The sequence below is a fragment of the Macrosteles quadrilineatus genome, unplaced genomic scaffold (assembly GCF_028750875.1).
Source record: "Macrosteles quadrilineatus isolate MER2022 unplaced genomic scaffold, UCM_ALF_1.0 Scaffold_7__1_contigs__length_78375512, whole genome shotgun sequence".
NCBI lineage: Eukaryota > Metazoa > Arthropoda > Insecta > Hemiptera > Cicadellidae > Macrosteles > Macrosteles quadrilineatus.
This window is the reverse complement of record NW_026542600.1, coordinates 3,467,401-3,495,006: the sequence shown is the minus strand read 5'-3', so window position 1 is coordinate 3,495,006 and position 27,606 is coordinate 3,467,401. Positions and strand designations below refer to the sequence as shown.

At 35.2% G+C, this 27,606-nt stretch overlaps 1 protein-coding gene across 1 annotated transcript; it reads right to left on the bottom strand.

Annotated features, from left to right (window-relative positions):
- LOC128997922 (max-binding protein MNT-like) lies at nucleotides 1-27,606 on the bottom strand. Its single transcript, XM_054423756.1, has 9 exons — nucleotides 27,015-27,606; nucleotides 18,812-18,911; nucleotides 15,366-15,522; nucleotides 14,554-14,728; nucleotides 13,786-13,937; nucleotides 13,376-13,499; nucleotides 12,147-12,218; nucleotides 8,308-8,417; nucleotides 1-6,529 (listed from the first exon to the last, which is right to left on the bottom strand). Exons 1-9 carry the CDS (start codon nucleotides 27,139-27,141, stop codon nucleotides 6,413-6,415), a joined length of 1,134 nt encoding a protein of 377 aa, XP_054279731.1. The 5' UTR covers nucleotides 27,142-27,606; the 3' UTR covers nucleotides 1-6,412.

Below are 27,606 nucleotides of genomic sequence, written 5' to 3'. Positions count from 1 at the left end.
TTATTACTAAAATAAATTTATTTGACATTTATTAAATTAAAACATTAAAATTTACAATCTCTATTATCATTACAAAATAGTTTGAAATAATGTATACATCGACTATGTTTTAAACTCCAATTCATAAATAAAGTTAATACTATTAATTGTATTTATGATATAAATAAATACATATATTCCATGCATGCCCCATTTTTGCAAGCTATAACACACCGACTTGTACAATGAGGAAGAGAGAAAGATAGGTTTTCCACCTTCGTCTACTTGAGCACAGAAAAGGCATTGCTCGGAACAATAAATCTATTTTTGACCTCAAGGCTCTCGGTTTAGGTGCTGTTCGTAGGCATTTCAAGGAAGCATTTATAAATTAAGGATGAGACAAATAAATAATAAAACACATTGATTGGTACACAGGTGATCTTATGATTAGTACAACTTTTAGCTAGAAGCAGGACTGGGTCTAAAGATTTTGAGTTTTCAAGTAAAATTTAAATTATTCATATTAGGGTTCGGAATTGGTTCTGAAATTTACTTTTTAGCTGATTTCTCATACGGGGAATATTGTATTAGCGTAGGCCTCGTTTTCTAGACTACCATGGGTAGGGTTAATGGGGGTAACAATAGGTTTTCTTGCATTTTACCTTCAAATATTTACAATTTCTTTCCAAACTATTTCTTAAAGTTAAAAAAACAAATAATTTAGTATATTGAAGCGTTGTTGGATAGTTATTAATTACTTTATTGACACTGAAAGATTAGTTAAATAGTTATTTGTGCAACTAGTGAGCAAATTAAGCAATTGACTCACTCGAGAGAAATCCTTACTCACGAGCCGTAGGCGAGCAAACACAATCTAGAGTTTTGGCTGAGAAAATCATCAACGTTTGTTCGTCACTGAATAACGTAGAATTGGAACTAAACTAACGTGGTATTGGCACAGAAGGGGCAGACAACCCCCTCCTTTGTCAGGACCATGTTAGTTAACTTTTCTCCCAGTAAAAAAAGGAAGCACCCATCTTTGTACGATGTCCAATATGCAAAATTCTTGATTCTGCCAGACAGATGGTGGAGTTTCCAGTTCAAGTGCTTTGTCTTTTGCTCAAATGATCCAGAGGTTATGGGATACATAACCAGATTCCAACAAATGAAAAATTATATTGAAGAGGAGGTTGGTGGGTTGCTAGTGGTCTAGTGCTTCTCGGTTGTTTCACCGATGATGATATCTGGTACTACGTTCTACTATGGCAACTCGGAAACACAGCCATCATCGAGACTGAGGGACATGAAGGCGTCGTGGACACAGGCTGCATAACGTGAATGAAGGTTTGTGTAGCATATCACTCAAGGTTCTAGAAACTGCTAGAACCACAATGGCGTACACAATGAGAAAAAAGATTCAAGCTTGGGAATCTTGTCTCTATTGCAATGAAGACAACAAACTCCACAACCAGACTATGAACCTCTGTTTGAATTTCGGATGATGTTTTTGGCCTCTGCAAATCGGTCCGGGTCCAGGTCTTACCATGAGAGCTACAGTAATTGCTTATTCCCTATATGGGAAATTTACTGAAAAACCAAACAGCAACAAAATACATTTACAAACAACCACTCAATATTGTTATCGTATGTAAAAATCTCTGCTCCTAACCCACTCCAACTTTTTTATCCGTCTTTAGATCCAGTCCTAACTTAACAAATAAATCAAATACAATATTTACTTAGATGTCTTACAGAGTAACAATCTTTATGGGTTTTTGTCAAATATTCTGATTTTGTATGATTTCTTAGTGAACAATGATGAACATAAATTAATTCTTAGAACCACTTTAGGACATAGCCACACTGTTAAACAAAATTAAGTCTTAAAGTAATTTACCCCTTTTCCATGGATTATAATTAGGTTCAATATACATAGGCCAATAGATGCCGTAAATAAAATTAATAAACAACAAATAAAACAGTGCAAGTTAAAAGCAAAGGATACATAACATATGGTGAGAACTGAGAAGTTTGAGCAATGTGTCTTTTGAATTTTCTTACGATTAAAACAACATACAGGAATAAATGTCAGTTCGGAGTATAACATTTATAGGGCTTACTGATTCTGTTTTTCATGACAGTTTTGAAATATCATATCTACAGGGTTCCCACAATAAAATATATAGTGAATCCCTTGCTGCCCACGGCATATATTTTTCAGAACTTAAGTAATCTCTGCAGCGATTATCTCATTTCTACATAACAAATCATTAAAAAAATTAACACAATCCATTTAAGTTTTATGAAATTTCCCTGCCTTGACATTACTTTCAAAAATTTACCCTGAGTTGCGGTCTGTTTTAAAAACTTTCACTGGCCCTACACATGTTTCCCTGACTTTACAGATCCGTGGGAACTATATGTTCTAATACAGTGAGCAAACAAATTAGCTTCAATGGTGCTTCATTTACTGGATCATGTGTATAAACGTTTAACATTGAGCTTAAGTTCTAAATGAAGACAAAAGAATTCCAACCATAGAGAAAGAATAGATAAAACAATACGAATGTGTGGTTACAAATGAAATCAACTGATGGTGTGTTCATTCAGTTTAAAAAGCATTAAAACTGATCGATCGAGCAGAAGCTGTTTTGTTCCAGTAATGGAGCAACTTAACCCTCTTAGTGTTTTGTGTCGATTTTTCGACTCACAAACACTGTTTACGGCGAAGGCTCTATGACTGACAAAATCGGATTGAACTGGATCGAGTTAGATATCGTTTTATTTGGCAGACTAAGCGCTTTTTTCTCTCGAGCCGATCTTAATTGTAGCAGACAGCTGACGTGCGTAAACAGCTTGGTTAACCTCGCACCGATGACTGATGTGTTTTATTACGTTTATCATTGTTTTAGTGTTAAAAATCAAAAGTGGTGATATACGTGGTGCATTATAAGAAGAAGATTTAAGTGATTTTGAAGGGCTGGTTGATGATCCTGAAGAAGTAGGTAGTGATATTGATGTAAATTATCACCCAGATTCCTAGCTATGGTTAGGCTATGCATTCTTAGCTAAACGCTATGTACCGAAATCTGTTTTTTGCCCATAACTTATTTATTTGCAAATCTACTTCCTTATATTACTATATTTTTGGAATCCTCATAAAATTTAGAACAAAGTGGCTATTTTCAAATATTTATAGGCCTATAATTTATACAATTTCATTGAGCGCAAACTTATTTTTTTTTTTTAATTTTCCAAAATATATTTTTTTACCTAAATTTTTTTTTTTTTTAACAAATGTTCCTTATGTTTTATGTATAATATTTAAGCCCATGATTTTCCAAACAAAATGGTATATAGAACAGTATAATTAACATGGTTTTTAAGCTTCTCAGATCCGTTTTAATAAAACCTTGCAAATGCGCAAAAAATAGGCAGACATTAAGGCCAAAACTAGGGACACTCGGAGGGCTAAAATAATTGTGATCACCTAAAATACCAAGTTGACCAGGAAATTTGGGTTACAATTACAGAGTGCCATTTCACAACTATTTCTCTTCTATTGGTATATTCGTCCTACGTTTACAAAATGAATGAGATTTTGTTTATTTAGCATTAGTGAGAGTTACATATACATAATTAAGATGGCCAATAATGGTGGAAAATGCTGTAGGCTTGAGTATTAAAAATGCTTCATTACATTTTGATTAGTTGAATATTTTTTTCATACAGTTACCTAACAATGTACATGTTCTCTCACTGATTTAAGAAAGCAAAGTGGCCAATTCGCTCATCAGTGAGACAATGTTAACATTGTCTCACTCTATATTACTTTGTCTCACTCACTCCAGATTTGCAACGTGAAGGCACGAAATAGTGAGCGCGTAACATGCAGACAAGGTCTTATGCGCGCGAAATACGTTGGCAGCACTGGTTGTAAATCAACTGGTCAGCTGGTTGTACTCTTGTATCATTAAATGTAATATTACAAGTTCACTTCTGTGTAAAAATATGTCACGTTTCTCTACTAATTTATTTGTTTTATGGTAACTGTAGGAAAAATATAATGTGCAACTCGAGTGCAAAGTGCAATTGCCTCACTCGATAAATTATTCCTCACTCGCCAACGGCTCGTGAGTATTTCTCTCGAGTGAGTCAATTGCTCCCTTTGCTCACTAGTAGCACAAATAACTATACATTATAGAGCTTGATTAATTAATGTTCAAGGTTTTCAATAAATAGTAATTTGTAGTAACTCATACATGCGTCTGATTTTATTGTTTTGCCATCAAGCATGGTACAATACCCCAAATGACCCAAATCTATTAAGCCTCTTCTAAATGTGCGCAGTTGTAAAGGCAAGATGTGCGTATGTGTCATGTTTAGTGATGTGCGTCAAAATTTAACTCCAATCATCCTGAATAATAACAAGCACTCGAACACTTAAAAAGTAACAAAGCAAATCTATCATGTTTATAAGATAAAATAATTCATTTGAATATTTGAATTATGAGCCTACAAAGGATGTAAATTTGTCTTTTATCAGTTTAAGATTTTGATTTGTCTTTAGGCGAACAAAATTATGCAGAGTAAAAAAATTATTACAATAATAATAAATCGTTCTATAAAACTAAATATTATGAGGGACAGTGTGCAGATTGTACTAGTTGGAAGACTTATAAGTTTCCTGTTTTAGCTGGCTTATTTATGGATGGAATACAGTTTTTAATTTTTACCATACAAAGTGATAGTTCAAGTTAATATTGAGGGTGGAATTGAACAAACCAAACAGTTTGAAATATGTTTACAAAAGACACATTGCCACAAACTCAAAAGAACACTTAATACTAATTGGGTTTATGAGTTAATTTCCAAGAAGTTGCCATGGTTAAGCTATTTTTAGACTACAATTTAGACTAATATATTACCTTATTTAAATGTCCTTAAAGCTGTATTTATTATGACATTCTTCTAATAGCTAAGGCATAAAGTTTACGGAAAAATTGTCATACATAACATACATAACATACATAATTATTTGATTAATGGGATAAAAACCACCACTGACATAAGTTTTTGGATACTGGCTGGCATAGGCCTAGAGATAGTTTAGTACCTCAAATAATTTATTTTTACTGTTAGTAAACTATAGAAGACTTAATCAACTTTCTGATGGGCTTAAAAACAATATTTTTTTAGAGAATTGGGGGAAAAGTCAACAATATTCAATTACATCAGAGAGAAGACAAAGAAAGAAATCAAATGTATAATGGTAGCGTTTAACTAATACTAGATTTTTTATGTTTGACATATACAATAGACTTGACTGAATTTTTAAAATCCAACCATTAATACACATAACTAAATTGTATTAGTAGTGTTTTACACTAGCAGTTTATAAATAAAATAAAAAATAAATGTTTACATATATTAAATGATTAATATTTTTTAAATGTGTTATACAAAGGTTCTAGGGAATAACAATCTTAACGTAAAGGCTAAATCAGAATTAATATAAATAATTAAACATTTTAAAACATTCTGATTCATAAACATAGTTCTAAGGGTTATTTAGATTTGATCCAACAGAACGAATTAACATAGTGACTGTTTGCGGTGAGGTAACAGACCTAACTTAAGGAAATTTATTCTCAATTCCATTTCTAATTTTAAAATAATTGGACTTGAGAATCAACCATCTACAATACAACACAATCACAACAAAACAAATACATGTAAACACTTCCCTGTTTTGCCTAAAAGAGCGAGAGTAAATTGTTCTATTATCATTCAGTTTTACTGTGGTAACTAATTTCAATTTTACAGGGTCCTCCGTTAATTCCTCCACGAACCCGATAGTCAATATTGACCTAAACAATCGGTAGGATGATGAATGTTTTATTGCATTAATATTGTGAAAATGAAGTAGAAATTGAGCAAACATGAAACGACGTGTAAGGCGGCGCTGTGATTGTCCTATCAGGCTACGCGACACAGAACGACTATGTACATTACAAATTACGTTACTGTTATTGCACAAGACTCTTCTCTCCACCGACTGACCGATCCGTCCGTTACTTAAAGTAATACACATTAAATTATTTACGAATTCAAATATACAAATACCTAAGGTAAAATTTCAGACTTATAACTGTTTAGAACAGCGAAAGTAAAAAATAAAATATTTGGACGGGTAATAAAAAGATAAGACTTGATCCCTCCTGTCTCGATCTTGCAGAAAACGGGACAAAAGGGAACGTGTCACTTAACGATACGATCAACAACAATAATAACTGGTAAAACATTTTAAAATATTCTCAAATCTAGATTTTGATACACTTAAAAACTCTATGAGTCGGTATTTACATAAGACTCTCCACGTTTAATAAATAAGACGATATAAATATTTGGAATCCGCACACGTTCGGTGATATCACTTTGGAGTATTGGTAGCAGCGCTTACTACGACCATGGTAGGCTTTACCAGAAACTGTGGTTGTATCACTGGGGGGACTTGACTGATGCTCTTGAGTATAGGAGCTGCCATCACCTACACAAACAACACAATAAGAGAACATTGAGTATAGGAGCTGCCATCACCTACACAAACAACACAATAAGAGAACATTGAGTATAGGAGCTGCCATCACCTACACAAACAACACAATAAGAGAACATTGAGTATAGGAGCTGCCATCACCTACACAAACAACACAATAAGAGAACATTGAGTATAGGAGCTGCCATTACCTTCACAAACAACACAATATGAGAGCATTGAGTATAGGAGCTGCCATCACCTACACAAACAACACAATAAGAGAACATTGAGTATAGGAGCTGCCATCACCTACACAAACAACACAATAAGAGAACATTGAGTATAGGAGCTGCCATTACCTTCACAAACAACACAATATGAGAGCATTGAGTATAGGAGCTGCCATCACCTACACAAACAACACAATAAGAGAACATTGAGTATAGGAGCTGCCATCACCTACACAAACAACACAATAAGAGAACATTGAGTATAGGAGCTGCCATTACCTTCACAAACAACACAATATGAGAGCATTGAGTATAGGAGCTGCCATCACCTACACAAACAACACAATAAGAGAACATTGAGTATAGGAGCTGCCATCACCTACACAAACAACACAATAAGAGAACATTGAGTATAGGAGCTGCCATCACCTACACAAACAACACAATAAGAGAACATTGAGTATAGGAGCTGCCATCACCTACACAAACAACACAATAAGAGAACATTGAGTATAGGAGCTGCCATCACCTACACAAACAACACAATAAGAGAACATTGAGTATAGGAGCTGCCATTACCTTCACAAACAACACAATATGAGAGCATTGTATGTGCTGCAGGGTCTGTGGGTTGGGCCAGGCTTATAAGTAGACCATGGGATTGCATCGCAGCTGAAATGCAATTGCATTGGCTCGGGGGATCGGTTAGGACTGGAAATGATCTGCAGGTTAGGTCTCTCGGGTTAGGTCGAGCTAAATCAACATTTTATTTTTGTGGTTGTAGGAAGCGTCAGCTAAGATGCCCAATGAAAACAGAGGTGTACGGTGTAGTGACGATCGTGGGGTCTCCCCACTGAACACGTCTGTTCACGACTTTGCCGTAGTCTCGAAGGATGTTCACTATTACTCTGTGTAACCAAGAAAGATGATTCAGGATTTTGCCATAATATCAAAGGATGCCCACAATTTTCGTCGAGGCTGTGGAAGACTGCAGAAAAGGTTCTCGATTTTACTAATAACTGCAGTAGATGTTAGTCATAAGAAGACAACTAAAGGAATGTTATTGATATTACTGTTAACTGCTGAAGATGTTCTTGATTTCACCCTTAACTGCAGAAGATATTCTCAATTTCACCGTTAACTGCTAAAGATTTTCTCGATTTTACTGATAACTGCAGAAGAGGTTCTCGTTTTTACTGATAACTGCAGATGTTCTTGATTTTACCATTAACTGTAGAAGATGTTCTCTATTTTACCGTGAACATGGAAGATGTTCATGATTTGCCTGAGACTGTGAAAGATGTTCATGACTTTGCTAGGATCAGAGATTTGATGTGACCGCGGAAGTTGTTAATGATATCACCACGATATGGGGAGCTAAGGTAAAATATTATGTACAAATAGCATTACAATTAGTATTTTTTTTTTTTATCGATACTTTTCAAAGCAACCCAACTTTGGCAGACCCGATTGTTGGCCTCAAACCAGGTTTGACATTGTTTTTTACTCGCAAACCACCAGTTATTGAGCTAGTTGATAAATATTTAAGTATCTTACCTTGTCACTCAGGTGGGTTGGTGCAGCCAAGAGGAATGAACCACTGGACTGGGGCATGACCAGGGAATGGTTCAGGATGCCTGGAGCTACCAGTGTACCACTACTGCTTTCTGTAACACCACACTCAATCAGGGTGTCTAATTTATTTCCATTTTAAAATTCAAGACTAATTCCAGACTTTTCAAGACTAGTTTTTAACAATTTGTGAGTGTCGATACCAAAGTGTATCGATTCTCAATTCTTGATACCGATACCAATATTTATAGTTTAACCAAATTAACTATACAATTTGGTTATACAACACACAACCCTGTCTTTAGGTCATAAAGTATTATTAATATAATATGATGTTTTCAAGTAAAGAAAAATGCAGCAGTGAAAAAATTCCAACAAGCCAATTTGGGGTTTTTTGGGTCATGAAATCTTCTGCTGACGTGTAGACATCATCATTGACTGCGGCGGTCACGGAAACGTCACTGTCGTCGTCCTTGATCGCGGCAAAAGCATGAGCATTTCCCACGGCTGTGAAGACATCACGGTCATCTCCCGCGGTCACGGAAACGTTATCATCGTCGTCCACAATCGTGGCGAAATCATGAACCTTTTTCCGCTGCCATTTAGACATCATTGTCATTTCCCACACTCACGGAGACGTCACTGTCGTCGTCCGCAATCGCGGCAAAAGAATGAGCATTTCCCGCGGCTGTGTAGACATCACCGTCATCTCCCGCAGTCACAGAAACGTCATCGTCGCAGTCCACAATTGCGGCAAAAACCTTAACATTTTCGGTGGCCGTGTAGACATTATTGTCTTTCGCGGTCACATAAACGTCATCGTCGTCTTTCGCGATCGCGGTAAAATCATGAAAATTCCCAACTTTTCCCGACTTTTCAAGACCATTTTGAAATGCAATACTAATTCCCGACATTCCTGTTTTTCCCGACTACTAGACATCCTGCTCAATATAGGCTACAGTGCAAACATCATGACGTCTGAAATTATAAACCCAGTGCCACAAGGTCCAATTAGAATTTAGAGCTATTAACAGTGTTGTCCTGTCTCTAAATTAAGGTCTCCATCGTACTCCCGTTTCAGCCAAGCAGTCTAGTTCAAATGAAGAATTAAATAAATACCCCCGCCGCAGCAAACCTGCCGACTAAGCGAATTTCCATTTGTCTGAATTGATTTTCAGTTAAATATATTTTAATAACATTAGGTTTAACGAGTACCTAGGTTTGCTGCTACAAGGAAACTAATAAAGTGTGTTTTTGAGTAAAATATTGATAGCTTAGTACAAAATAAATAAATTTGCCAAGTTTGATCAAAATATATCCATAAACAAGCAAACTACAACATTTGACAATATTCTCCATAAGAATAACATGGGAATTTTAAATTTACAATTTTTTTAATTTTCTCCGTTACTAACAATCGAACAAAAATACTTTTACATACTAAATTATTTGTTTTTTTAAGCTCTTTAAAAAGGTCTAAAGAGAAATCGGGAAATTTTGTGTTTTGAGGGTCAAAAGTGAGAAAAACCAATTTTTACCCCATAAAACCCCTTGTAAAGCCCCGTTCCCATGGTCCGATCGTGCTGGTTCGCGAACTCATTCAAGTTTATCCCGCTTTACACCTTTAAACTAAATTTCATCAAAATCGGACAAAAATTACTCAAGTTATCGCGTTCACGGACGTATATATATATATATATACATATATAAAAATTTGAACGAATGGTGTTTTTGGCCTCTGGGGACATCAAAATGAAAAAGTAAATCGGTCCCGGGTCTAGGTCTTACCGTGCCACCTACGGTAATAGCTACTTCCCTATAGGGAAATTCGCTAAAAAGTCATATCCCTTACTTTATCCACCTTTCTGGTCAGTTCCCACCCAACAGGACAGTTTGTCTCATCATAGTACAGTAGACTTCCGATTATCAACAATAATAAGTGGCTGACTGATCATGAATAATCAAAAACGTGGATAGTGCAAACATTACCGGTACCTGAAATGCTAAGGAAATTAGAAATTACTAGCATTGACTTAGAATGAATAATTGAACAAACTTTAATACAGGTTTAAGTAATAAAACTATTTAACTGCAATTTAGATTAGATACCTTTATATAAGTAACTTAGTTTCACACACTCTTATATTTTTTGCAAATACAGTAGGACCTCAATATCTCGAATCTCAAAATAATTATAAAATTTTATCATAAAAATTTGAATCATAAATAATTATAAATTGAATAATAAATAATAATAATTTGTATCGTAAATTTTTTTATGAAGAAAAATTCGAGTTATCAAGTTTTTCAAGTTAGTGAAGTACGAGTTACGAAGGTTCCATTTGAAAAAGTTTGAGATACTGAGGTGTTGGGGTCTGACAGTGATGTTACTGACGTCCGACGCTCACAAAACTATCTCAAAAACTGGCAGACTACACTGACTACAGTACCTAGCCAAACAGACACAGGAAGTTGGATTTTCACATCTCGACAGGAATCAAAAACACACATTCGTGGGAACTTCAACCTATAAAGGTAAACTTCAAGTTACTGAGGCTCGATGACGGGAAAATTCGAGTTACAGAGGTAGAAAGTTTTGCTGTTCAAAAGTTAAAATTTGACTAATTGAGGTTAAATATTTAGAAACTTTGACTTATAATTGAGGTTCTAATGTAATACTGGAGATCCTATGTGTAAAGATAATGACAAAAATCAAAACGCACACAAAATGTAACTTTATTTGTTGTAATTAATCGATCAATTGTTGGTGGTCAGTGAAGTAAACAACTACATCTCTATAGTCCCTATTGGCCTCCTCATGCTAAACATCATGTTCAGCACTGTGTGACGTACATTGAACTTGCACAATACATTTTTTATTTTGATCATTAGTGATCGTGGTTATTCCTCTCGCTAATAATCGGAAGTCTACTATATTTAAAAACTTTGCAGAACAAAATTAACGCTCCCCCCGAGTTTAACCGTATTCTGCGATTAGATTCTGATGGTCTCAGGTGTTAATCGCAAACAGAGTTTCCTCAAATTGGGGTTAAAATAGTATTGGGTTAGGTAAGGAACACAATGTTGGTCTACGAATAGCCCTTGTATTAAAAAAATAATACTGAAATAGACTAAATTACCCCTGAACTTACTACAAAAATAGGTGATGGTAAAAGATGTTTTAGGCTAATACAATTTGAATTGGTTACCTTTGTACTGTTTTACAATTCACTATCTAGTTTAAATCATTATGCTTAAAAATCTCAAAAGAAAAGGCCAAGCGGCTAGTTAGGGATTTTTTAAGGAATATAGTTCAGCTACCGAACCTGAGAAGATTAGGAGTCTAGGAGCAAATAGATACACATATAATGTCACAAAACATAACACTGATATTTCACTTTCACTCTGTGTAAGTCTTATTTAGAGAGCAGGTTGAAGAAAAATGAAGAGAAATTATATTAGAAGGGCTTTATAAGAACGAAATATCAGTGTTATGTTTAGTTTTGTTCAAGGAAAGACTCTAGGATTTTGAATTGTAAAAAAAGGAGGATTGCAGCTAGCTTACCAAAAGACGCTACCGACTTAGCCACCGACTCACTAAAATTAGCCCCTGGACTCAAACTTCTGATAAGTTAGCTGAGTTTTATTCCTTTTTAAAAATTCTTCAATATTATTTGGAAGAGCTTTGCGGAGAAAGAAATACTATTTTTAAATATTATTACAACACTATTTCCTATCATTTTTGTTTCTGAGGTGTACATAGAGCTTCATGTGGGTTTCACATGTTATAGTTACTACTAATTATTATAGTCGCTACTCCATACCTGAACTGACAGAGTGTTTGGCAGCCAGAGTTACTGTGCTGTGGTTTATCACTCCATTTTGTATTGTGATACCTAAAATGTACAAATTCTATATTAATCAATTTAAAGAAAGTTTGTATATGTAAATTAGATGAATACAAATTAACTAAAATACGCATATGGAATTCCCATAAAATGAAAGACATGATTGGTAGGTATCCATTATTTGATATTTTACACAACTCCTCCTAATCTATTCAGCCAATTTACTTATTTGGAAACTTTTCATAATTTGTTTAATCAACGAAAGAGAAGAACCTACTGGTGGATTAAAGTTTTAACGCTTCATAAGAAATTATACATTCATGAGCTTCATTAGCATTGGAATAATTCAATAGAAACATCTGTAAACGTTTGATTTCACTAAACATGGCTTCTACTTGTATTCATAAGGTTCTATAGTGATTTTTTACAATCAATACTGACAAAATTCATAAGCTCCGTTAAAGTTACATTTGGAGTAGCCAAATAACACTGACATTTGGATTGACTGTATTTCACTGTCTTGTAAAATTATGTAGATGATCAGACTTTTATCAGATATGAGATAATGTACAAAAAATAAAGTGTTTTTTAAAATTTACTTCTGCTTATTTACACGACCCAAGTATTATAAAAAATATCTAGTTTTTGAAAACACTATTGATGGTGTGCAATACATCAGCTTAAAGAGTAATAGTTAGTTAGCTGATGGTACCAGCTTGCATTAGACTTATGTCTACCAGCTGTATTATTCTACAACTATATTCGTTGAGTTTGTTTGGAAACTAGCTGGTCAAATAAAGTAACAACAAATTCATAGGGACCAGCATTAGTTAAAAAAATTAAAATGAAAGGAAAAACCAATTAAGGAGGCATGGATTATTATTGAGTGAAACTATAGAAATATCAGAATTCATCAGGAGGTCAAAGGGCTACTAGGGGTGGCAATGGGAGTCTTACCGCCCTAAGACTTCACAGCCCTAAAGTTGACACAGACATAAGCAGAGAATCCCTTACCGTTAAGTTTTCATAAGGTGATTTAAACGGAAGTAGTTAAGAGCAGATTTCCTCTTTACGTTAAATCTGGAGGCTTGGACCCTTTAAACTACCCTTGTTAAATATTTTTTATTTTTTTTTATTGGTTTGACCAAAACCGTCACTCATACAACCCAAAAGAGAATAACTTTAAACAGATTATGAGAGTTTACCGGTAGTGGGGATGTGAGAATGTACAAAGTGGGTGTCAGCTGGCAGCATACGGATGGTGGTGGAAGGCAGTAGTTGCTGGATAGGACTCATCAGGAGGTTTGGAGGTCCTGGACTGTTCATCACCTACAACATAACAAAAATCATAAGACATCTCATAGCTGAAAACGTCAGCTACACAGCTTCTGGGGGCACGGCTTCATCATCATCGTCTCTTACATCATACACAATCATGGAGGAATCGTCAATTTTAGATAGGGAATCTTCACAGGCGCTTTCTGAGAACACAAAAAGAGCTCGGCTTGACCTGACCGGGTTTGCCCAATAATTATTCTAAGAGGTACAAAAATAATTTTACACAAAATGCATTGAAGGACATTGGCATAAGTTATGTAGCCGGTCTAGATCATACCTGTGGGTGATGAACATGAGATTGCATCTCAGGGACTGCGGAGTGGAGGGGAGAAGCACTAGACAGAGACGAAGTGCTACTGTACATGGTGCTGGTTCTCACCAACTCATCTTCACTGCCTGTCTCCGTCATCCGACTGTTCATCAGTTCACCTACACAGACAGGTAGTATCAATAATCCAACACGGCTGCAATGACAACTAGTTCCAGTTCCCATAAAATAACACCTAAACAATATTTGTGTGGATGTATGATCCTAAATTTATATTATAGCAAAAATAGTGTTGTAATACATACAAATTAAACATTTTTCGATATATTTAATAAATTTACAATGTCCAATATATCACCTTTGTATATGCCTAATGGCAAATTTACTGTTTTAGAAGTGTTATTCTGGTGTGTTTTCAAAGCCAATAGTATACGTATTGAGGTTGTATAGCCAATAGTCTACCCTACAGTTCCGCTAGTCTGGATTTCAGGCTAATACAAAAGTTTACTGTATTGAAATTGAAAACAAAACTAGGCTTTTGAAATGTTAGCTGACAAGAAAAACTGAGAATCTTATATGAATTTTTAAACCAGTGTCCGTGATTGGTTTGAAATTAGACAAGGAAAGAGCATTAATTTATTAACAGCTTTCTGTTAGTACATAGACATGTAGTAAGAGCGAGACTGTGCACCACAATCACTCTGTTGCCGTGATTAAAATACGATAACTTTGTTTGGATATTACTGTTTTTTGGCTTCCCTGTGTTATTATACTCACTAGCTCTCCTAGGCTCAGGTTCCACCACCTCAGGCAGGAGTGTGTTGAGATCAATGTGCTCCCACTGAGCTGTCAGTTCCTTTTTGAGGGTCGCTAGTTTCTGCTGATAAGCGATCTTCTCCCGAGCTAATCTCTCCATCTCATGCTCAAACTCCCTCTCCTTCCTCTTCAGAACCTGAACATCCACAAGTTGAAAGTTACCCTAGATCCCCACTAAGTTGTTTAAGTATAATTCTCAGTTGTATACGGGTTGTCACAGTCAAATTTATATTTTTTGTGCTGTTAATAAGGGTCAAAGGTCATAGGCAATGTGGAATCACAGTGTATCATAGCAGACCTCAGACAGTGTAGGGATACCACAACAATGTTCCAGTCAGATCGGATGTGATTTTTGGCTAATTTAAGATACTAGCGGCTAAAAGCTCAAGAGTGATCCAGCATCAAACCATAAATCAAGCTAAAGCTCTTAAAATAAAAGTCTGCATAGTTTGAATATTCTCAATATTTAAATTCTTCATCTTAAGGTTTGGAGCAGACCTCAACAGGGAGGAAAGAGAAGTAGTGACTTGTGTGCGTGAGCTTTAATCATAGAGGAACAAGCGGGAATCCCTGTGTGTGTGTGTTTGTTAAAAGGAACATTCGCAGAAGGGCCAGAATAGGCTGAGTGTTCGGATAAAAACATTGAATACTTGAAACAACTGGATATAAGAGCAGCTAGTATTTTAGGAACCCTGTTTGTAACGATTCTTATCACATCCCAGAAAGAAAAAGGTTGTAAAACGGAGTTTAACCATAAATATAAATAATCTTACAGCGATGTATCTAATGGCATTGTGTAGAATGCTAAGATTGGAAGTTTTTTTCTCGTCGGGTGAGGGAGGGAGTTGCTTCTTGAGAGTCTCGAAGCATTCCTTGAGGTGAGCTCTGCGGTTCTTCTCCAACTTGTTGTGAACCTCTCTAATGACTGACCTAAAACACAAAAACAACAACCATAAGAGTTTATGTTCAAATTAACTTGCATCTAATTGCAACAATAGAGATGAAATCCAGCTTGCCATTCAAAGGATTTAGATTTCATACAAACAATAAAAGATTAAATATCGATCACAGGTATAAAACTAGCGAGATGCCTTGTAATGCTTTGTCTTAGACCTGCATTTGTAGATTGTTATCATTGCTGATGTTTTATGATTTTTTTAAATCAAAGACCTGGGATCTAGTTAGAAACTGCCACAAAGGACCTAACATTTTGATTGGGATGCAACCAGTAATTTTCATTAAAATGTCTATTTCCTACAACTAAAATGTTTTAGAGATATGACAAATTTAAAAAGAAAATAGTTCAAACTAACGCAGAAAGAGGGGTGCGCAACAAGCTGGCTCCTTCCACATGAGATAAGATAAACCCCTCTGACTATTGTAGATGAGCTGGGATCGAACCTGTCACCTTGCCAGATGCAAACCACCCGGTGTGTTATTGTTAAACAGATAAGCAAAAGTGTTGTTGGAAAATTAAAAGTTATTAATAGGTTTAGAACATTGCTCCCAGCAAACATCAAGTTGAGGTTGGTCAAATCCCTGATTTTCCCTACCTTAAATTACTGCCTACCTGTTTTTGGATACAGTTTATCACAGGAACAGATCACTATACTACACAGGCTACAGAATTGCTCTCTAAGGTTCGTATACAACCTTAAAAAGTATGACCATATCACAAGTCACCGTAGTATGTCGAATACAATTTCCGTCCAGGAGAGCTGTGATAAGCAGGTTGTCTGTATCGTCCACAAGACACTTATCACTGAGGCACCGCAATATTTAAAGGGAAAACTGAAAGCGAGGTCGGCCGTGAGAGAGCGCAGAACTAGACAGGACTTGTTGCTTGACATACCAAGGGTTGTTCTTGATGCTGGTAGAAGGGGGTTTTCTTACTTCGGGCCGGCTCAGTACTGGGCAATTCCACGGTGTCGGACGTAGATTTCAGACACATTTTTCTGCTATTTTAATGCTTTAAAATTACTTTTTGTAAAAAACCTTAATCTTTAGTATTTTTATTTGAAAGAACAGTTCTTTAAGAACATTTTCATATGTAACATTTTTTAAATTTTAAAATCTTTAATGGCTAAAAAAAATTTTTTCTGCGGTGTCGGACGTAGAGTGCACAAAATCGATATTTCTTTTTTCCTTATTTGACTTTAAAAATCTGTGAATTTTAAAGAGATAAAACAACAGAAAAAATCATGGATGTAAAGAAACTTATTAGCTTTAAAAAGAGCCTAGGTTCAAGTTTTTTGGTTCAATAGTTTTGACACAAAAAAAAATCTCCTACGGTGTCGGACGTAGAATTTTTGGTGTCGGACGTAGGTTGTGTGATTTTTTTTTAGATTTACAAATAATAGGTAGTAATTAAATGTAAAAAAACGTTCACAATTTTATATGAACCCTTTTAAACATTTATTCATGCATTTAAATGAGCCTGAGCAAATAAAATTACTAAAATCCTCTATACCTGGGTTTAAAATATTTAAATTTCGAACATTTACGTTGCACAATATGGTTTGACATTTTACCTTCAGGGAAAAAGTAAAAGACTGATAAACACTTTACATCTTTTATTAGATATTTTGCTTATTTAACTTAAAAAAGTTACAGCTTCTTAATTCCTACAAATTACCCATTCTCTACAAATTAGTCTCTTTAAAAAAAATAATGAAATGAAAAATTCATGGGCACTTTGGGTTATATGCCTAAAAGTAAGACATGAGAAAATGTGTTCAAGGGAGCACATCTGGAAGTGGACCGATGATACTTTTAAATTTATAGTGGTCTCTTGTTCCTCCGTAAGGTTCAGGAGGCTCAATTTTCTTCACAATGTCTTTGGCTTTGTACATAATACAGTCTTCATCAGTTGGCCAGAAATAGTATGCACCTGACTTGGAGCAATGCATTACTTTCACTTTGGCTTCATTTTGTTCAACACACTGTACTTCACCTGGATAGTAATCATTATCGTATTTAACCACAACCCAGTCTTTTTGAGGCACTAAATCCTGAAGGTTTAGGTAATTTCTCTCTATTTCTACGCTCGCCATACTCCTGTTCTGAGTCATCACTGTCCGAAGACTCCGGATTTTGAACAATTTTTACTTTTCTTTTTACTAAATCGTCGCTTGTGTCGCCTACAATTAAGAAGATTTAAAGAAGATTTAAGAGATTTAATAACCAACAGTTAGCAAATGTTATGTATTTTTTTTTACTTTTGAAGCTTACAAAAACTTATAAATTTGGGTGATATGTTTTTATTTATGTTTAACAATGGGGGTGTGGGATAAATTTTACATCTAACTAAACTGAAAGGTTCCTTAGTGCAGGTTAATTGAGTACTATGATAAAAACTCAACTTATGGTTTTATAGTATATGCAGCATGTTACGGTATTTAACATACACTACCCAATTTTAGTACTTTGGTGTCGGACGTAGAGTCGGACGTAGGAAATATTTTCTACGTCCGACACCATGATTAAAAAAAAACCATACATGATAGATTTTTTTCCAAACATGGATCATTTAGACCTATGTAAACTTGCTTTGCATACTAGTTTTCAAGCTTTAAAAAAAATCCCTCTAGCCACAGTAAAACTAAACGTACATTTTTGGTGTCGGACGTAGAATTTAATCTTTCTTAATGTTAAACATCTGTAGGGAGGACAGAAAACCTTTTTCTTAATTCTAAATTGCATTAATATTTAGCTTTACTCTTAAACTATCAAAAAAATAATTCATAAGGCTTATTTGAGTAAATTTTGTTTGTTGGTTATGAAAATAACCAACATGGTTGTAAATCGGAGTGAAAAAAAAAAAAACGGTAGTCCATAAAAAAACATGTATATATTTTTTATTTATTTATTTTTTTTGTAACCAATGTTATGAGTGGAAAGCTACACTAACGAGCTTTCCAAAAATGTATAACAGTAATGGGTTTGATAAAGTTGGCAAAAAAGTATAGAGGTTGACCATTTTATGGAATTGCCCTACAATGCACTTCCTTGTACACTAAAAGCACTGTCTTACAAACAATTTAAAACTCGCCTGAAGAATTTGTAATTACATTTTTATTTTGTTTTGTAGTGTTAAGAATTTTTGTTTAGTTTTAATCCTGACTTGAGTCAATTTGTAAAACAGTATTGTTACTGAAATTCGCTCATGAATAAAGACCTTATTTATTTATTTATTTTATATTTTGTACGTAAACCTTACCCATGTTTTGGCAGATTGGGAGGAGTAGGGATCCGGCTGGAATTGATTTGAGGGTGAACTCCATTATGAACTGGTACTTCTTTCAGCTCATTTGATTCTTCTGAAAAAAAATCAAATAACCAACAGTTTAATCAATTTGAGTGCATTAAGGTAGTTTTTTTAGCTTATTATTTCCTAAAACTTTACTTCGGTTATTGCAAACACATCTATTTGACAAAACCACACTAACATTCTCTTTAGATTTCTTATATCCTAAAATAATGTATAGACTTAATGAATCGTGGTAAAAAGGTAACCAACCAACCAACCTTCTAAAAGAATAAATTCAACTCCCTCATATGTTCAGGTAGAAGCGTTGCAAGGTTTGACATTATGGCTCTGTGTGTGTGACCAGCTGTAGATGTAAATGTATTGTATGGTAGAATAGATAATAAATGTTTATCAGGCCTACTTGGCTGTTAGCTAGTTGAATATAAAAAATAACTTATACACACACGATTAAGTCATCAGGCCTAGTTTTTAAACCTAGCGCTCTGTTTAGATTAAGAGGTAAAAACTAGCTATCGGTGATATTGTCTCCACATAAACTTACTGGCACCTACTGTGTGAAAATTTGATAAAATACTGTACCACTATTATATATCAAAAGATTTATTAAAAGACAAATATTATTTATATTAAAAATTATTTTTGTTTTACCCTACTACTATTAAATACTGAAAATAAAAATAACACATAAAAATTAGAAAATTTGAAAGCCAAACTAGTTGTTATTCTTCAATGGGAATGTAGGCTTAAATATATTTTCTCAAGGGAATTGTATTTGATAACATAAGCTTAAAAAATTATATTTGATAACATAAGCTTAAAAAATTAAATATTAATTGTGAGTATTCCAGCTTGTGGATAGTTATCTAAGTTTGAGGAATGTTAGTGAATATATTTTTAGGCTAGCAAGCTGGCCGGTGCCTTTGCCAGAAGCTTGTTTGTAATCTCATTGCCAACAATATCGTACCATCTGTTATTTATTAATATCACCCAGATTTCAGGAATTCATTTGACAAATCAAATTTTAAATTACTGCACAACATTTAAGCTGAGTAGACATTTTTTTTTAATGTACGTTAACCTTTTAGGCGTACAGGAAAAGGTAATGGTCCCAATATTATTTGTCCATTGCCTTACACAATCAATATTGGTTTAATTTCCGAATCAATAAATAAATTAATTATTGTTTAGGCCTATAGAATAGTGATTTAGTTTAAAAGATATATTTTAATTGTATATTTTACTTAGAATAGGAAATAAGTTCATTTAAAACTGTATTTCACCTCTAAAATTGAATTTCATTTTAGAAAATACACAATTATTTTACAAAAATACACAAAACTCAACAATAATGTAGAAACCCCACTTATCCTCGTTGTGTAATTTTATAGATTCGATATGGCTTAGGTATTTTAGAGACTTGTTAATTGATCGTTCATAAGCAGAGGAAAAATTTCAAATCCCTATTAAACAGATTTGAAATTTACTAGGCCTACTAACTATTAAATATCAATCAAACAATGCAATTCTAATCTACATAGGCCTGTGAGGATTTCTTTTTAGATTTCAAGCTGAAGGAAGGAATTTTCGCCAAGGGTTTCATAACTTTTGTATATAATACAAAAAATACATTTCAGCTACCTATTAAATGATTTTTTTAAACATAATTTAGATGTACAAAATTTACTCTCAGCATATTACAAATAAATTAGTTTTGTCATCAGATATAGGCTACTGTAGAGTTTTATTTAAAATATGTTCTACAAACTTAAACTTTTGATGTCATTAAAAATTAAGTTTGTAAATGAAATCCTAAAGGTCAATACTATTAAAACAAGGATAATAGTTTAGTATGTACATTTATAGAAATATAGGCCTACATGACAGTTAATGTACTATGCCTAATGTAAATTTGTTGGTTTCAGTATGTGTAGTGATTGTTTCAGATTGTTTGGCAAGTGTCTTTCACAGGTCTCCGACTCTTTCTTTTGTTGCAGAAAGAAACCAAGGTCAACAACTACCTCAGGAGGAACCCCAGTAGATGAAGCCTTTTTTGCAAAATTACTTAAATCTTTTTATAAGTACTTTAAACTGGTTTATTTAATAGGCCTACATTTCAGCAAAGGCAATTTAAAACTTTAAATTTTAACTGCAAGGATTGGTGTTCAAAACAGTTATTGTTAGCTACTTAAATTGCATAAGTCATATTGCATTCTCTAAAAACTTATTTAACCAACAATAAGGATTTAATCTTAAAACTGTCAGTACGTCTGCACTGGCCCAATTTATTTAGCCTAATAAGAAATTTTTTCTTAGGCCTGTGGGAAATGATTCTTCAAAAACCAACCTCTCAAGATTACAGCAAAAAAAATTAACATGTTTTACATGTTCAACCTAAAGTGGTAAAAACAGTGAATTGTGGAAAAACTTGTAATTTACCTTTTTGCAAAGGTATGTTTTTAAGGTTTAATTTACTTAATAAGGGCTGGCATGTTACTCTATAGGTGTACTAAAGGAAGAACGTGGCATACCACAAGGCTAACACTAAAATAATATATAGGCCAATAGGCCTACTTAACTAATGGCGTGACAACGTAACATTTTTTTCATACGCCTAATCATTTATCAATTAAGTTAGTTTAGGATAAAACAATATAGGCCTATATAGGACAGAAACAAAAGTGCATGCTTCCACCGGTTCCCTTTTATAATGTCACTTTACTCTCTTAAAATTACCAATTTATAAACTTTTTAAAATGGGCCTGATTAAAAGCACTTTATTTTAGATATGAATATGCCTACATGTCGTATGAATCCTTCTGTCAATCGGTGAGGTGATTTAAGTTGCAAAAATACTTCAACTCAATATACTAAGATGTATGTCAGTACGTCTTTCCTAATTACAACTTTGAAACAAAACAAAAACACCATCCCCCTTAACAATGCTAACCATTGAATTTCAGCTTCACTTCAAATAAAAAGATTGGGTATTCTACCACAAATAGCCATCAATAGGTGAGCATTGATAAAGTGATTCATAATCTGAATTTCATACAAGAGATAACATATTGGGATGAAGAGAAATTTGGCTTTTAAGATGATGACATCTACCTTGTAGTTAGTAAATGCCTTGTAAATGTTGTTGAATAACATAACAATAAGTTTAAGTTCTTGGTTACTTAAATAGGTTATATTCAACAAATTCAAAGACTTCTTATTTTAAAGGATTCTAGTAGGTATAAAACAAAACAATTAGGTTAGTGCCCTTTATGACAGCAGACCAACGTATAAAACCTGGGTTCAGTTAAAACGATCTTTGACATTTCATCCCCGTGTTAAAATTGTCATGAGCTTTTTCATCAAATTTGTCGTAGTTGAAGTGAACCACCGACAAATTGCCCTGATCTAAATAAACTTAGTACTTACCTAAGTTCTGTCAAATACACAACGGTTTTTACCAAGTCAAACTGATGAAAGACTTATTATAAGCTATAGCAACTGTTGACCCATCAACTATCTCAGCATAAGGTCCACTAGCACATTCTGTGACTGGCACACCAAACTAAACTAAACTAGGTAATACAAAAATTGGTGACAGCTGGTCCCAATTGGTTAGATGGTTAGATTTAGACTAGGTACCGGTACTTAAATACATTGGTGGACATTGTTTATTACACCAATTGACGGGTTAAGTTTTATGATTCTTTTTCAATGTGTGTAAATTTTAGGTTAGGCCCTACCGAACTTTAAAAAAATCAAATGAAATAGGCCTAAGCCTAATTAATTTGATGACTTTTGTGGGATAAGTATGTTATAGGTATAAACAATATCAGGGTTGGTACTAAATTTGGAAAATAAAATTCCCTGACTCTTCCAGGTTTTCCAGTTTATCAATATTGACTGATCAAAATCAGGAAATATTAAAAAATGTAAATATTTAATTTATTTTAGATTTAATAGTTATAATAACTCAATGTCTAACTTTAAAAATCAATGAGAAAAGAATTAACGTCTGGAAAAGTAAGTGTAAGTTACCTTACACGCGTTATTATGTTCCACAATGAGCGCGTTCTGGGAACATGTACCAATGCATCGATGCAAAAAAATGTGTCGTTCTAGGAGACTGGTGAGTTAACCTAGCAGACAGCTATTTCCTCTTTTTTCCTCCGGAGAAATTGTACGGTGCATAATACACCGGCGGCCTCTGATTGGTCAGTTTCTTGGACAACAGCATGCAGCTACGGCAAGATGGCGGGTCCATTGAATAATGTTCATTAGTTTTATTGGTTGTGTTGCGTAATGAGTGAATAATTTGTTCAATGTTCAATTATTTCAATGGGGTTATATTACGTAATAAACGAATAATTTTTAAATAATTTATTCCGTGAGGGTAAGTCTGTTTGTTTGATTTAAATATTATGAAGCAAATAGAAGGTGGATGTGTAAATTATAATCCGATGTGTACCGTAAACCGGTGACTAACCGTTCTGGGATACCAAGACTCTTGCCCCGGGGCGGTACCGGTGAGTAAGTCAGCGGTTAATCTGCACCGGTGCACCAGTAGATGTTTCCAGAACGCACCCATGGACTTATCACTGGCAGACAGATGATACCGAAAGCAATAGGTCATCGTACTTTGCTTGCAATATCATCGGTCACTGGTTACTCAGCCGGCTGGGTCAAGTGGAATAACTTAAAGACTGAATGAAACACTAACTAAGAGCACTCAGATGATATTCAAAGAGCTACTGTACTTCAGCGCCAATTAAGTTAGGTTCACATTATCTGCAGTAACGGTCTAAACTAATATAGGTACAGTAGACTCTCGCTCATCCGGACTAATGTGGCGGACGTCCGGTCCGGATTACGAAAAATCCGGACTATCGAGAGTCGAGGAATTACACTGTATATAGCCGTTTTTTCAATTTTGTTCCAGGTCCACAGTAATGATAGCCGGGCATATGCACTTCCACCGGTAATAATTTTTTCGGCCGAATTTCGTTCCAGGTCCACAATAAATATATAACCCGGGCATATGCACTTCAACCGGTAATAATTTTTTCGGCCGAAATTTGTTCCAGGTCCACAGTAATTATAACCCGGGCATATGCACTTCAACCGGTAATAATTTTTTCGGCCGAAATTTGTTCCAGGGCCACAGTAATTGTAGCCCGGGCATATGCACTTCCACCGGTATAATTTTTTCGGCCGATATTTGTTCCAGGTCCACATTAATTATAACCCGGGCATATGCACTTCAACCGGTAATAATTTTTCCGGCCGAAATTTGTTCCAGGTCCACAGTAATTATAACCCGGGCATATGCACTTCAACCAATAATAATTTTTTCGGCCGAAATTTGTTCCAGGTCCACAGTAATTGTAGCCCGGGCATGTGCACTTCCACCGCTAATAATTTTTACCGCCGTGTTATCCGAGTTTTTTCATCATTCGAGGTAGTCTCGGTCCCGTTTCGCTCAGATAATCGGACTTCTACTGTACTGAGCCACTAAAAAAAATCACGATTGCCGATCCGGACTACCGGGAGTCCGGACAAGGCCGATCCGGATGAGCGAGAGTCTACTGTACCGTACCGTACTGAATTGTACAATAACTAAATAAACAACGCCTAACTTATGAAAAACAATTACCGTACGCAAATTGGACCTAAAAGGTTTATTAAATTGGGACGCTGACAATAGCAGTTCAGATGCTTCTCATTGAAAAGACTTTTGAAACTTTTGCTGAACAGGAATTAACTAACTTAACTTAACTTATTAAGGTCACACTTCGATGACAAATGCACAATGCTCTGCCAACCCCTGCTGGATGACTAATAAAAATCTGTGTGTAGTCTTGCAATGACTAGCCTATCCTTAACAACATGTATTAACCAACCTAAACAGCTAAACAATGTGATTAGGCCTAGTATGTGATATTTTGCCAGACTAGTGGCGTAGCCAAGGGGGGGGGGGTTTGGGGGTCATAACCCCCCCCCCTTGACAAAAGGATTTTGCCCATAAAATAACCATACACTTGTTTTTTTACGGCCATAAGCTATTTTGTAAATGGCCCTAAACAAACCTTATTATTTCTTTTCTTAGGTTACGGCTGTGGCCCTCAAACCCCCCCCCCTCCAGATCAGCTTTGTGAAACCCCCTCCCTTGACATAATCCTGGCTACGCTACTGTGCCAGACTTCATATTAATAGTACAGTTGTAAAGTTCTGAATTCAGATGTAACAGATTATGGTAATTATTTACCCTATTTACACTGGGATTTTATGTAATTTTTATATGTCTACTTACAGTATTTTTAACGCTGAATCCAAAAATGCAATCAGTTTTGGTCGGAGAGATTCCTAAGTGGCCGTACAGTTATATAATTAATATTAAGCTTCAGTTTTGTTGATTTATTAACATATTTGTGGTATGGACGAGTCCAAAATCTAGTGGCGACTAAACTAAAAGGGGTGGAAGGTTTGTGGAGTGGAAACAGCTGTCAGTTGTTTACATTCTATACTAAACAGACAAAACCACAGACGACGCCATGAGTGCAAAATCATTTGAGTGCTGGCGCATTTTTGATATCGTTATTTCATTGTGTTTCACCCACTATTTAATTGTGCAAAAACAGTCTGGAAGTTGCATAAATTAATGAGTCGGTTCATTATAACCTAACCTTTACCTTCCTAATCTAAACTCACTTCAAAACACTTAATACAGTCACGAATCCGCATAAAACCCGACCTACCTTCCTCACATGCCTAAATAAGAACTGATCATTTGGTTTCAAAACGAATTGATTTGATTTCATTCCGCATTAGATCAAGTATAAACAAATGTTTGCTCTTCTCACTCAGTCCTCACTCCTCCACTCTTCACTCAGTACGGACCCGTCCAGACCGCGCCATATTACCATTACCTTCAGTACCGCTAAATTTTCCTTGTTAGATTCGTAAACCTAACCTTCGTTTTACGGCCGCTACCGCCACTTAGGAATCTCTCCGACCAAAACTGATTGCATTTTTGGATTCAGCGTTAAAAATACTGTAAGTAGACATATAAAAAATACATCATATCCCAGTGTAAATACGGTAAATATTTGCCCAGATGGTATTCAACATTTGAATTTGAACAGTAAAGGGTTACAGTAAGTTTACTGTCCATCGGGCTTAGGGCCTACAAGGTCAACAGTAAGTTTGGATTTGGGGGCTTCAGGAATCATGTTACAAGTTAACCTAACAGTGTGTAAGTTAAAAGTTTGCTACTTTTAAGTTATTTTTAACATAGAGGATACGCGTCCGGTAACCGGACGTGGATAAGGCGTACGGCAATGACGTCATGGGGTTGCGGGAGCCTGGAACGCCTTTACCACAACAATACAATGACCAGCCATCGGTGTTCGTGGTGTAGTGGATAAGGTGCTCGGCTGATATGCAAGAGGTCCAGGGTTCGAATCCCATTGATGACTTTAACTTTTTGTCGAAGAGTTTTGCATTGAATACCATTTATTCTTAACTGTACATCTTTTATTAGAATTTTTGGCATTTATAATTTTTTTTATAGAGAAAGAATTTCACCTTAATTCGATTTTTTCACTATCAGCAAGTTTGGTTGGTTAGGTTAGGTTATGACAGTAATTGCCGGACGTCTAATCCACGTCCGGTTACCGGACGCGTATCCTCTGCCTATTTTTAATGAGCAGGAATCCTGGGATATTATAAAGACTGGGGATCACAAAGTCATTCCTGTACAGTAGGGCGTAAACTTGCTTCCTTATGTCAAAATTCAGCTAAATAGACCTCCTAAGTTAGCTAATGATGTGTTTTAGGCCCAAGTTATCTCCTACAGTAGATAAAGACAGCATAAGTTTTCTCCTCACTTCTCAGTGTCAAGAAAAATGTAACTAGAATTCTTCAAGCAATCTTTGATAAATAAAACACATGACTAGGCTAAGTCAGATAGCCTACCCAATTTATTTTTGCATGACTTTGTGCTTTAGGCCTACCTAAATTAGGCTAATTGTATTGATGGAGTTCATAATAAGGGCTATATTTCTTAATATTATGAAATCAGTAGGATAGGCCATACCCTAGAGGCCAGAGTCCCTAACTTAGGTATAATTAATTCATGAGTTTTGATTGTTTATCTTACCACTGAATCTCGGCGTAACCGATTGTCTTCTGAGCTTTTGTTTTTCCTGCTCTTCAACAAATTTCGCTGCCTTCAATAAAGCTTCCAGACCTCCTCCGTTAGTCAAAATACTACCACTACCACTCATCCTTCACCTTCTTGTGCACTGATTGATTGTCCTCCAGTAATACCGTCCACTTTCATTAGCAGCTATCTTATCCATAGCATCGCTAAATGTTCCACCATCACGAAAAACCGCATTAACTCGTCGAATTAACGTCCAATGTCATAGGTACATTGCTAAACCTATGTAATCGTTCTAGAACTGCACTCGACAGAGACAATATAGGTCTAGGTGTAAAACGGTGGCGAATTTCGTTTCGCACGACTAGATCTTCTGTCATATTTTAACACCACTGCAAAGACTCGCGTTTTGAATCATTTCCACTGCCCCTATAAAATCATGAAACCCGTATTGTGCCTATAATGCACTAATAACAGACCGTATGTCTGATAAACTGAGTTGCAATCACATAGCGGAGCCAAGTTCTACACCCTGTCACCCTGATATAGCGAGTAGAGTAGAGTCGTGTTGTAAGTGTAAGTAGTGATC

Excerpts from the sequence above, each read along its gene's own strand:
- LOC128997922 (XM_054423756.1), bottom strand. The coding sequence starts at position 27,141 with ATGAGTGGTAGTGGTAGTATTTTGACTAACGGAGGAGGTCTGGAAGCT. Across the intron at positions 15,523-18,811 it reads CCCAATCTGCCAAAACATGG|GTCAGTCATTAGAGAGGTTC; the intron begins GTAAGGTTTACG and ends TTTGTGTTTTAG. Across the intron at positions 14,729-15,365 it reads ATGCCATTAGATACATCGCT|GTTCTGAAGAGGAAGGAGAG; the intron begins GTAAGATTATTT and ends GTGGATGTTCAG.